At 54.9% G+C, this 12,077-nt stretch overlaps 1 protein-coding gene across 1 annotated transcript; it reads left to right on the top strand.

The window, feature by feature from the left end:
- Positions 1–6,177: 6,177 nt before the first annotated feature.
- LOC135320119 (melanoma-associated antigen 10-like) lies at positions 6,178–8,637 on the top strand. The gene is made up of 4 exons (XM_064482724.1): positions 6,178–6,386; positions 7,245–7,327; positions 7,480–7,548; positions 7,623–8,637. Exon 4 carries the CDS (start codon positions 7,701–7,703, stop codon positions 8,499–8,501), a length of 801 nt encoding a protein of 266 aa, XP_064338794.1. The 5' UTR covers positions 6,178–6,386; positions 7,245–7,327; positions 7,480–7,548; positions 7,623–7,700; the 3' UTR covers positions 8,502–8,637.
- Positions 8,638–12,077: the final 3,440 nt, after the last annotated feature.

Raw genomic sequence — 12,077 nt, 5'->3', positions numbered from 1 at the left:
AGGCCCTTACTGCCCTGAGACCCCCAGGGGAGCCTCTGGACTCACATCAGGCCACCAGGCCCAGGGCTTCCCAGGACTGTGGATGCCAGGGGCTGAGATGGATTCCATGGGTTCCCTCAGCCCTCCCTCTGCTCCTCACCTGGGCTCCCGGCTGGGCCTGGGTGCCTCCCTCTGCCCACCTGAGCTTGGTCCCCTTGGACTCGGACCCTCCAGAGCCAGGACACCAGAGAGGGAAGCGGGGATGAGGGGGTGGGGATCTGATCCTTGCAACCCTGCCTTGGGTCTCCCAGGGGTGACCGCAGAACCGACCTGGATGCCTGCAAACCGAGTCCCCACACACGGTTCTACCTTGACTCCTGGCAACGCTGGGCTCCTTCCCTCTGCAAACCTGAAGCCGGCCTCCCTCACCCAGGCCCTCACCTCTCTCACCTCCCAAGGGTGGGGCATCAGTGCCCGTCACATCTGGACCCTGAGCCCAGGGGTTTCCGAGGGCTGTCGGGGGGGGCCGGAGGTGGATTCCCTGCGGGCCTCAGTCTCCTGTGTCCTCACCTTGACTCCTGACAGGAGCTGGATTCGCCCTCTGCCCTCCTGAGACTGCGTCTCTCAGACCTAGCCTCTGACTCCCCGAGTTCGCTGAGGAAGTGGGGGCCGGGGACTGCTCAGCCTGACAGCCCCGTCCGGGGGCCCCCAGGATTCCCGCACGGGGCCGATTTGCATTCTTAGGGTCCCTGTGTTGTCGGGTGGTTGGACCCCTCTGTCCTTACCCTGGAGGGCCCTCACCCACCCTCGCACACAAAGGCTGCAGTCCCAGCAAAGATGCTGGAGGGGACCTGCCTCCTGGTGACCGTGAAGGGGCAGAGAGCAACACAGCTTCCCTCGGCGACTCGCTGACAACCAGCCTGACCTCGGGGACGGTCTGTTCGAAAGACTTACCTTTTCCTGAAGAGGCTGAGCAGTGGCAGGGGAGCTGCGGATCCCTTGCGTTGATGACTAGATAATAGTACCTGTTCCAGAGCCGTGACTTTCACTTGTCAATTCTCATCTGCACCTACTGTGCGTGTATCTGTATCACATGTCTAGACTGTATGTGCTTATGTACACGTACATCCACGCACCACACACATGGACCAAACATGCCACGTGTGCCGCATGTGGAAACCTGGGCCGTCCCCAGACACAGGTGCCTGCCCAGGGCCCTGAGGCGCGGATCCCCGCCCCCTTGCGGGAGCCCTGAGAGCCCACCGGACCCAAGGGCACCATGCTTTGAACTACAGGCCTGCCGCCTGCCTGACACCCCATCTGCCCAGGGCAGTGAGCCTGCAGGAGAACGTGGGCCCCCCAGTCAGCTGGGAGAGAAGCCGAGCAGAGTGGGCAGGAGGAAGTGGGAGCAGGGCCCCAGCCTGAACAGAAGAGCAGACTTCAGAGGGCCGAGCCTTTACCCCCACATCCAGGAGCCTTCTCCATCCTCACACCCTCTCTCCTACACCCAGACCCGCCTCCTGGGGCCCCGTCTCCATTTCAGGATGGATGGTGATCCCGCGGGGCTGGGACAGGCCACGTGGGCAGAATCCGGTGTCAGGCTCTCCTGAGCACCGATGCCTGGCTTCCCTGTGTTCTCAGCTACGTGGCATGAGGCACCAGGTGGTAGGACAGCCGGGGCCCCCGTGAGTGTTGGCGAGTCGGCTCAGACCAGTGGGGCACAGGGCTTTCGACCCACACAAAGCTCAGACTGAATGTGTGTCCTGCGGCCGCTAAGCTGAGCCAGTCATGGAAACCGTCTGTGCCTCGATTTCTGCCCGTCAAATGGGCATAGTAGTCGTACCCGTTGAAAGCACCGGTGTGAGTTTATACACGATGTGACCTGTCTCTACAATGTCTGGGCCAAGGACGTGGACAGTAGATGCAGCTGTTGTCACTGTGCGTGTACGATGTGCCTTCCCCACACTGTGGGGCTTCTGAACCAGTGTGTATCTCCCGGTCCACTGACTCAGGTGGGTTTCCTCTTCTCACCGGCACTCTGTTATTGGGAATGGGACCCCTCGCGTGCCAGAAGTGCTTAGACATGACAAAGCTTGTTCTAGACCCAGCATGGGTGACGCTCAGGGGCCCTGGACCAGCGCAGGGGAATGGACTGTGCTGAGGGGCTTGGCCCTGGGGAGGAGGCATCAGGACCTCTGCACGTGCTCCGTCCTGATCCACACAGCCCACCACAGAGCTCTGTGAGCGAGGGTGTTCTGGGACTCTCTGAGTGTGAGGGAAAGTTTCTGCCGTGGGCCTTTCCCCTGGCCCCCCGAGGAAACGTTTCCTCACCCAGAGCCACATTCCAAGTTCTCCCGGTCACAGCTCGGACTTGGAGGATGTGCCCGCCACGTGGTTGCTTCAGCAGCGTTTACGCTCACACACGGTCTCTGAAGGTGGGAACCAATCTGAGTTACCTAGAGCCATCCTAAAGTTCTTTTCCTCTGAACTTTCCAGTTTCCTCTTCTGCTTTTCCTCCTAGAAAGAGGAATAGGAATGATGTCCAGAGGACAAAATCTTGCGCACACACAGTGTGACTGAAGCTGCCTCCTGATGCTTTGGGCAGGATTCTCCAAATCTTTAGCTTGACTGTGCCTTTCCCAGCTTGATACCTAGTGATCAACAGGTGTGAGGAGTCACTTGATGATCACACACACACACACACACACATTGTAACTAGACACGTATTGCAATTGGGAAAATCTGGTACAGTGACAACACCAAATGCTGGGGAGGATTTGGAGCAGCAGGAACTCCCATTCATTGCTGGTGGGAATACAAGATGGTACAGTTACATTGGAACAGCTTGGCAGGATCTTATAAAAGTAAACAAACTCTTACTGTATGATCCAGAAACCATATGGGTATTTACCCAAAGAAGTTGAAAACTTGTGTCCGCACAGAAACCTACACGTGGATGTTTATAGCAGCTTTACTTAGAATTGCCAAACTATAGATGCAAACAAGAGGTCCTTAAGTCGGTGAATAAATACACTTTGGTATGTGCAGGAAATGGAGTATCACCCAGTGCAAAAAAGAAATGAGTTATCAAGCAAGGAATAGACATGAAGAACCTTCGATGCAATTACAAACTGAGTGATTCTGAAAAGGCAACATACGGTATTATTTCAACTATGTGACATTCTGTGAAGGCAAAATGATGGAGACGCTAAGAAGATGAGTGTCTGCAGGCGCTGTGGGGAGAGGAATGAATAGGCGCTGTACAGCAGAGGGTGGTTAGTGACGTGAAATAGTCTGCATGATACCCCAGTGATGAGGGCATGTCATACACGTTTGCCCAAACCCAGGGAAGGTGCAGCACCAAGAGTGAACCCCAAGGGAAACTCTAATTTCTAGGTGACAGCGTAGGTCCATCAATTCTGACACATGGACGACTCTGGTGGGTTGCTGATAAGGAGGCAGGCTACGTAGGTGTGGGGGCGGGAAGTAAATGGGAAATCTCTGTACCTTCTCTTTGTTGTTCTGTGCACCTAAAGGTGCTATAAAAATAAAGACTTTAAAATAACACACGGTATGAACAACGCTAGGTGAACAACAAAACGTGAGGACACCCGAGGGGAAGACTGCTGACTGGGGAGCTGACTCGTCCGTTGCGGGGTGGGGGTGGGGGGCAGCAGGGAGTGGGGGAGGGGCTGTGGGCCGCACAGACGCAGAGGGCAGGACAGGTAGGAGAGAAGATCTCCCGCTTCTGAGCGGTTTCGTGCCTACAGCTGGGGCAGGGCCCCGGACACACATGCCTCAGCCCTGGGGCTCTACCAGGACAGCAAGAAAGATGGGTCAGTTGAGGCATTTCCCTCCTGAGTCTCTGCTAATACCCACCTGACATCAAACCTGCGTGAGGACTGGCCTGTGCAAAACACATCACTTAAACAGAACGTAAGGGAGAGACGGACAATAAGGTGGCGGTACCAGAGCACCTCACACGTGGTTATAGCAGGCACACTTTTGCGCCTTGGGTATGTATACCGTCTGCACGTACATACGAGCCCTCGTAAGATATAAACACGCACCCAGATACACGCGCTAGTACGTACACAGGTGGTGCGTGGATGTACGTGTACATAAGCACACACAGCCCGCACACGTGTCATACATACACGCACAGTAGGTGCAGATGAGAAATGTAGTTCTTACTATGCATGAGAATTAACAAGTGAAAGTCACGGCTCTGGAACAGGTACTATTACCTAGTCATCAACGCAAGGGATCCGCAGCTCCCCTGCCACTGCTCAGCCTCTTCAGGAAAAGGTAAGTCTTTCGAACAGACCGTCTCCGAAGTCAGGCTGGCTGGCGAGGAGCCCCCGAGGGAAGGTGTGTTGCTCTCTGCCCCTTCACGGTCACCAGGAGGCAGGTCCCCTCCAGCATCTTTGCTGGGACTGCAGCCTTTGTGTGCGAGGGTGGCTGAGGACCTTCCTGGATGAGGACAAAGGGGTCCAACCACCCCGCAACAGAGGGACCCTAAGAACGCAAATCGGCCCCGCGCGGGAATCCTGGGGGCCCCCGGACGGGGCTGTCAGGCTGAGCAGTCCCCGGCCCCCACCTCCTCAGCGAACTCGGGGGGTCAGAGGCTAGGTCTGAGAGACGCAGTCTCAGGAGGGCAGAGGGTGGCTCCCAGATCCTGTCAGGAGTCCAGGTGAGGACACAGGAGCCTGAGGACCCCAGGGAATCCACCTCCGGCACCCCCACCCGCCCCCGACAGCCCTGGGAGACTCCAGGGCACTGGGTCCGGATGTCACGTGCACTGATGCCCCACCCTTGCGAGGTGAGAGAGGTGAGCGCCTGGGTGAGGGAGGCCGGCTTCAGGTCTGCACTGGGAAGGAGCCCAGCGCTGCCAGGAGTCAAGGTAAAACCGTGTGAGGGGACTTGGGGGGCGGGGGCAGGCATCCAGGTCGGTTTTGCGGTCACCCCTGGGAGACCCCAGGCAGGGTTGCGAGGATCAGATCCCCACCCCCTCATCCCCACTCCCCTCTCGGGGGTCCTGCCTGGGGAGGGTCTGAGTACAATGGGATCAAACTCAGGTGGGCAGAGGGAGGGGCCCAGGCCCAGCCTGGAGCCCAGGTGGGGAGCAGAGGGAGGGCTGCGGGATCCCCGGGGAATCCATCTCAGCCCCTGGCGTCCACAGTCCTGGGAAGCCCTGGGCCTGGTGGCCTGATGTGCGTCCACAGACTCCCCTGGGGGTGTCAGGGCAGTGAGGGCCTTGGTGTGAGGGTGTGGGCTCGGGTCAACAAGGGGGCGTCCCAGGACCCGCCAGGGCTGAAGCTGAGGACGCTGAGGGAGGACAGAAGGAGCCCCACAGATCCCCGCCCCTGCTGTCAGCCCTGGGAGGGCCTGGGTGGGATGAGCACTCGTGGGGTCCTGACTTCCTGACATCCGGGTCTCGGAGGGACTGGGGTCCTGGGATGAGGGGCGGGGCCTCGGGTGGTCCAAGGGGAGGCCAGTGCTGCCTGAGTGAAAGTGAGGACCCTGAGGGAGAACAGGGGATCCCGCACCCCGGGACAGTGTTGGTCCTTGGAGACCTTAGGGCAGGGTGACCAGCGGCGGCATTTCCTGACATCCGGGTCTCACAGGGTCTGGGGTCCTGGGATGAGGGGTGGGGCTTCGAGGGTTCCAAGAGGAGGCTACATACCGCCTGAGTCAAAGTGAGGACCCCGAGGGAGAACGGATGGATCCTGCACCCCGGGACAGTGTTGGACCTTGGAGGCCTTGGGGCAGGGTGACAACCGGTGGCATTTCCTGACATCCGGGTCTCAGAGGGACTGGGGTCCTGATATGACGGGCGGGGCCTCGGGTTGCCAGAAGGTAGACCACATGCTGCCTGAGTCAAAGTGAGGACCCTGAGGGAGGAAGGAAGGGCCCCGGAACCCAGAAAACAGACCATCCACAGACAGGGAACCTTACTATCAGCTGCCCGGAGGCCCGAGGGCAGGACAGGCCCACGTGTCGTGTCATGACTGCGGCACCCTGGTCTCAGAGAGACCGGGGACTTTGTGTGAGATGGGGGGACCCTCAGATATTCAGAGGAGAGAATCCGATGTCCCACTGGGAGTGAAGGTGACGACTGCGAGCGAGCAGTGAGGGACCCTGGACCCTAAAACATAATGAGTCCTGGGAAGCCATAGGTCGGAATAACCAGAGGCGGCATTTCCTGACATCCGGGTCTCACAGGGACTGGGGTCCTGGGATGAGGGGCGGGGCCACGGGTGGGCAGAGGGGAGACGACATGCCGCCTGAGTGACGACGCTGAGGGAGAACTGAGGGGACCCGGGACCCAGAAGATAGGCCACCCCACAGAAAGGCGCCCTTGCTATCAGCTGTCCGGAGGCCCGAGGGGAGGACAGGCCCACGAGGTTTGTCCTGACTTCCGCATCGGGGTCTCAGAGAGACTGGGGACATAGTGAAAGGGAGGCGGGGATCTCAGGTCTGCGGAGGCGAGAATCTCAGGTCCCCCTGGGAGTGAAGGTGACGACTGCGAGCGAGCAGTGAGGGACCCTGGACCCTAAAACATAATGAGTCCTGGGAAGCCATAGGTCGGAATAACCAGAGGCGGCATTTCCTGACATCCGGGTCTCACAGGGACTGGGGACATAGAGAAAGGGAGGCGGGGGGCTCAGGTCTGCGGAGGAGAGAATCTCAGGGCCGCCTGGGAGTGAAGGTGACGACCGCGAGTTAGCACTCAGGGACCCTGCACCCCAGAAGAGAGTCAGTCCTGGGAGGCCATAGGGCGGGAGGACCTCAGGCAGCAGTTCCTGAAATGCGGGTCTCAGAGGGACTGGCGTCCTGGTATGACGGGCGGGGCCTCAGGTGGGCTGAGAGGGGAATCTCAACTCCTGCCAAGAGTCAAGGTGAGGACCCCGAGGGAGGAGTGAGGGGACCCGAGACCCCAGAACAGGGGGACGCAACCGATCCTGCCCCTGCTGGCAGCCCTGGGGGGCCCCCAGGCAGGATGAGCACACGTGGTGTGTCCTGACTTCCGCATCCAGGTCTCAGAGAGACCTCGGACTGATTATAAGGAGGGCCCCTCAGGTGGTTGGAGAGCCGAATCCCAGGTCCCGCTTGGAGTCACGGTGAGGACCCTGAGCTAGCGCGGAGAGGACCTCCCGTGCTAGAAGAGTGGGAACCTGCCAGAGCCCAGGCCTCCTGCCACCACGCGGGTCCAGGGCTGTACCACAGTGTAGACCCGAGGTCTCCCCTCCTTTCTCTTCCAGGGGCTCCAGACACCGGGAGGTGAAGGCCTAGGTCTGAGACACGTGTCCTCGGGTCACAGAGCACAGGAGGCCGGCAGTGCCGGGTGAGGTGTGGGCCCTGAGTGTGTACCCGGGGGCTCCCGGAACAGACGGGAACCCACAAGGCCAACGTCCACTCCACACACCCCCTGTCGCCCCCAGAACCTCGGGCTGGTGCCGGCAGCACCCTGAGGAGTTGCCTCACTTCCCCCGTCAGGTTCACAGACGACCGTCCACCAGGAGGAGAGCCCCTGTGAGGCCGAGGGCACCCCTGAAGAGGAGACCTGTAAGTCGCCTTTGTCAGAGCCCCTCAGGGTGGGTTTCTCAGCCCAGCCTGCTGACACACCCTCTCTCCCCCAGGCCCTTGGGTCTCCATTTGTCACCCCTTCCCTCGCTCCTCTCGGCTGCCCGACACCACTCATCGTGCCCCCCGTTGAGATGAGTGAGCTCCGCAAGGCTGCGGAAGACCTTCAGGACCCCAGAGACTCGCGGGGCCTCATGGATGTTCAGCAGATGGAGGCTGAGCAGGAGGGGGGCGCATCCCCCTGGTCCTCCTCCTCCTCAGTCTCCTCTTCCTACTCTGCCTGTGCCGTGTCCCTGCTCCATGATGCACAGCCTTCGATGGTGACTGACCTGGTGGGCTTCCTGCTCCTCAAGTATCACAGGAAGCAGCCGACCACCAGGGCAGAAATGCTGAGTATCTTCCTCAGAGAATACCAGCACCATTTCCCTGCGGTCTTCAGCCAGGCCTCTGAGTACATGCAGCTGGTCTTTGGGGTGGATGTGAAGGAGGTGGATCCCGGGGGCCACTGGTATGTCCTGGTCCCCACCCTGGGCCTCACCTGTGATGGGATGCTGGGCGATGGGCAGAGCATGCCCAAGAACGGCCTCCTGGTGATGCTCCTTTGCATGATCCACCTGGAGGGAGAGCGCCTCCCTGAGGAGGAGGTGTGGGGAGCACTGAGCAAGCTGGGGCTGCGTGCTGGGAGGGAGCATTTCATCTACGGGGAGCCCAGGGAGCTCATCACCAAAGCGTGGGTGCAGGAGGGGTACCTGGAGTACCGGCAGGTGGCCGACAGCGATCCCGCTCGCTTCGAGTTCCTGTGGGGCCCCCGGGCCCACGCGGAGATCAGCAAGTTGCAAGTCCTGGAGCATGTACACAGGGCCAGTAGACGGGGTCCCAGTTCCTTCCCATCCCTGTCAGATGAGGCTGCTAGCGATGAGGAAGAGGAGGCCTGAGCCAGACTTGCAGCCGTGCTCCTCCAGGCCCCTGTCCACCAGCAGCTTCTCCTGCCGGGCAGGAAGGGAGTCCATCCCTCACTCTGTGTTTGCAGAGCGAGCGGTCAGCCTTGGAAGGAGTGAGGGCCCGGGCCAGCTCGGGGGGCACGGCGTACAGCATCTCTGGGCTCCTCCCGTCCTTTATGGTGACGTGGAAATTGATCTTTGTTTCCTGTAGGTGTTTTTCAGTGCTGTTCCTGTTAATAGAAGATTTAATAAGCTTCAGTATCTAACTTTGTGAATGACATTGATCACAACGTGTGTGTGCTTATCCAGTTCAAACACAACAGTTTTCCTCTTCTGTAAAGGAGACTGAAATCTGTCTCTCTTTTTTTTTTTTTCCTGTCATCCTGGATGACATAATATGGAATTGCAATTAGAATTGTTTGGGAAATGTGAGAGTAATTAGCAATAATATAGATGAGGGAAGATTTAGAACAATAAAAGTAAAAATATTAACTCGCTTCTTATCCCTTCTTGTTTGTCATTTTATACGTGTAATATCCCTATGTTTAATTGGATTTCCACGGGTTATTTAAGAAAGTAGGAGAAAATCAGTCTGAATCAATAGGATCCCCGCTCACCGTCTCACTTCATCCGCACACATTCACCGAGCCTCTGCTCTTCTCTTTGGGAAGCTGGGGTTGGGGGCGGGGGTCCTTCTGTGGGAGGTGATGGTAATGAAGCTGGGTGGTGGCGGCAGGCAGACGTGCAGACGGCACTTTTAGTGGTGAGAGGAACGTGTCAGGTGGGAGGTTGCTGTGAGCAGTCCCTCTGGGATCGTGGATACATCTCCTGGGCGAGAGGGGAAGATGCACTTTGTTCAGGGATGCTTAGAGACCTGGTTATCCTGCCTGAGCTGCTAGGACACTCAGAATGCTCCGAATGCAGGGAGGAGTGGCGTTTGATGTGGCTCCCAGTGTACTCCGTCCTGGCGTATATAGTTGAAGAGCTTTGGTAACCGCCCCAAACGCGGGGTAGGATTTACTGGGGTGTGTTCTTGGAAACGGTCTGCTGGACACTTACACTGATGGCTCAGCTCCCCTCGATGGTCAGACTCCAAAGCCATAGGTGCGGAATGGTCCTGGAATTCGCAGGGAGGGAACGCCCGCCGAGGCTGAATACAAAACAGCTCAGAATCCTCCTTGGAGATGAAAGATGGTTCTTGGTGGGTATTCTAGCCTGATTTGTAAAGAGAAACTAGTTAACCATCCTTCCTCTGTGTCTAGTCTGCTGCCTGCCGCACAGGAAGGTCCTGGCTTTCAGGGTCCCTGATGCCACCTGAGCAGGTGCTCGGGCACTTCCGGTCCCGTGGAGGGCTGCTGAGTTTCCGAGGCTGAGCCTGTGTCCTGGCTTCAGGGCCAGAGAGCACGTTGCCAGCCCGCCGGCCTTGTGGGCGTTACTGCAGAGGGCAGGGCAGGAACGTGCTGTGGAGTAAGCCAGAAAGAGAAAGAAAAATACCATATGAGGTTGCTCGTATATGGAATCTAAAAAAAGAACATAAATTCAAAACAGAAACAGACTCATAGACATAGAATGCATACTTGTGGTTGCCAAGGGGGCGGGGGGTGGGAGGGGACAGACTGGGATTTCAAAATTTGTAGATCTTGACAGGCATATATAGCATAGATAAACAAGATTATACTGTATAGCACAGGGAAATATATGCAAGATCTTGTGGCAGCTCACAGCAAAAAAAAAATGTGACAATGAATATATGTATGTTCATGTATAACTGAAAAATTGTGCTCTACACTGGAATTTGACACAATATTGTAAAATGACTAGAACTCAATAAAAAATATGGAAAAATTCCCAAACAATTAACAAAAGGACAATAAGAATCTACTGATTGATAACCTCTTTAATTGTGCAAGAACTAAATACTCCAATCATAGACATAGACTGGCTGAATGGCTACAAAAGAAGGCTCATGTATATATGCTGCCTACAAGAGGCTCAACTGAGATCTAAAGACATACATAGATTAAAAGTGAGGGGATTGAAAATGTTATTCCATGCAAATGGAAATAAAAACTAAGCCAGGGTAGCAATACTTGTATCAGACAAAACAGAATTTAAAACAAAGACTGTAACAAGACACAAAGAATTACAAAGTGATGAAGGGATCCATCCAAAAAGAAGATATAACATTATAAGTATATGTGCACCCAACACAGGAGCACCTAAATACAGAAAGCAATTATTAACAGACATGAAGAGAAAAATCGGCAGTAACACAATAATGGTAGGAGACTGGAACACCCCACTTCTATGAATGAATCGATCATCCAGACAAAAAAATCCATGTGGAAACACTGGCCTTAATGACACTTCAGACCTGATGGACTTTATATATCTATGTTATAAATAACTGTATGTGTATTTACACACACACACACACACACACACAGACACACAGACACACACACACACACACACACACACACACATTCATCCCAAAGCAGCAGAATAGATATTCTTTCAAAGTGTGCATGGAACATTCCCAGGATACATTACAAGCTAGATCACAAAAAAAGTCTCAGCAAACTTAAGAAGATTGAAATCACATCAAGCAACTTTTCCCATCACAGTTCTTTGAGACTAGAAGTCATATACAAATAAACCCCTGCAAAACCCACAGACTGGTGGAGGCTAAACAATATGCTATTGAACAGCCAGTGGGTCACTGAAGAAATCAGAGAGGAAATCAAAAATACCTGGAGGTAAATGAAAATGAAAACACAACCATCCAAAATCTATGGGACTGTAAGAGCAGACGCAGCTTTTGCAAGCATGTTCATAACAATGCACTTCTAAGGTAGATGGGTTAATGAAGTTGCCATCTGCTGTAACTTGCAGTGTGGAGAGTGAAAGATTTCGAACCTTTGAGTGACTTTTTTCTATTCTCTGATAGACATCTCTGGTGTATACTGGGCAAGACATAGATTGTCAGAAATCGTTCGAGTCTGGGGCACTTTTGTCTTACTGAGAAATAATTGACATACCTTACCATCACCCTTCTAAAGTGTACAGTTCAGAGCGGCTTTTAGGAACTGCACACATTTTTGTATCCATCACTGCTATCTAATTCCAGAACATTTTCATCATTCCGATTTGACTCTATAAATTTTACAAAAATCTTAGAGAACCAAAATCACAAAGATTTTCTCTTATGGTTTCTTCTATAAGCATTCTAGTTTTCATCCATACAGTTAAGCCTATCTTCATTTTTGAGGTGTGGGTTGAGATCTCTGGTTTTTGTTTCTCAGTGTTTTACACACACACACACACACACACACACACACACACACACAGACATACGTACACACACATCACACACACACACACACACACAGACACACATACATGTCCAATTATTCTAGCATAATTGGATTGCTTTGCAACTTTTGTTAGGTCTATTCTGGACTTTCTGTTATGTTCATTTGGCCCATTTGACTGGCCCTTTGCTAATAACACTAGGGACTGGCCAAGTATGGCTAATAGTCCAAACTCCTTCTGCCACCTATTTCTGTA

Source organism: Camelus dromedarius, chromosome X (assembly GCF_036321535.1).
Source record: "Camelus dromedarius isolate mCamDro1 chromosome X, mCamDro1.pat, whole genome shotgun sequence".
In the NCBI taxonomy this organism is placed as follows: domain Eukaryota; kingdom Metazoa; phylum Chordata; class Mammalia; order Artiodactyla; family Camelidae; genus Camelus; species Camelus dromedarius.
Note: the sequence above shows the minus strand (reverse complement) of the source record. Positions and strands in the feature narration are given on the sequence as shown.

What these genes read in the sequence shown, in the direction of transcription:
- LOC135320119 (XM_064482724.1), top strand. Translation starts at nt 7,701, where the DNA reads ATGAGTGAGCTCCGCAAGGCTGCGGAAGACCTTCAGGACCCCAGAGAC.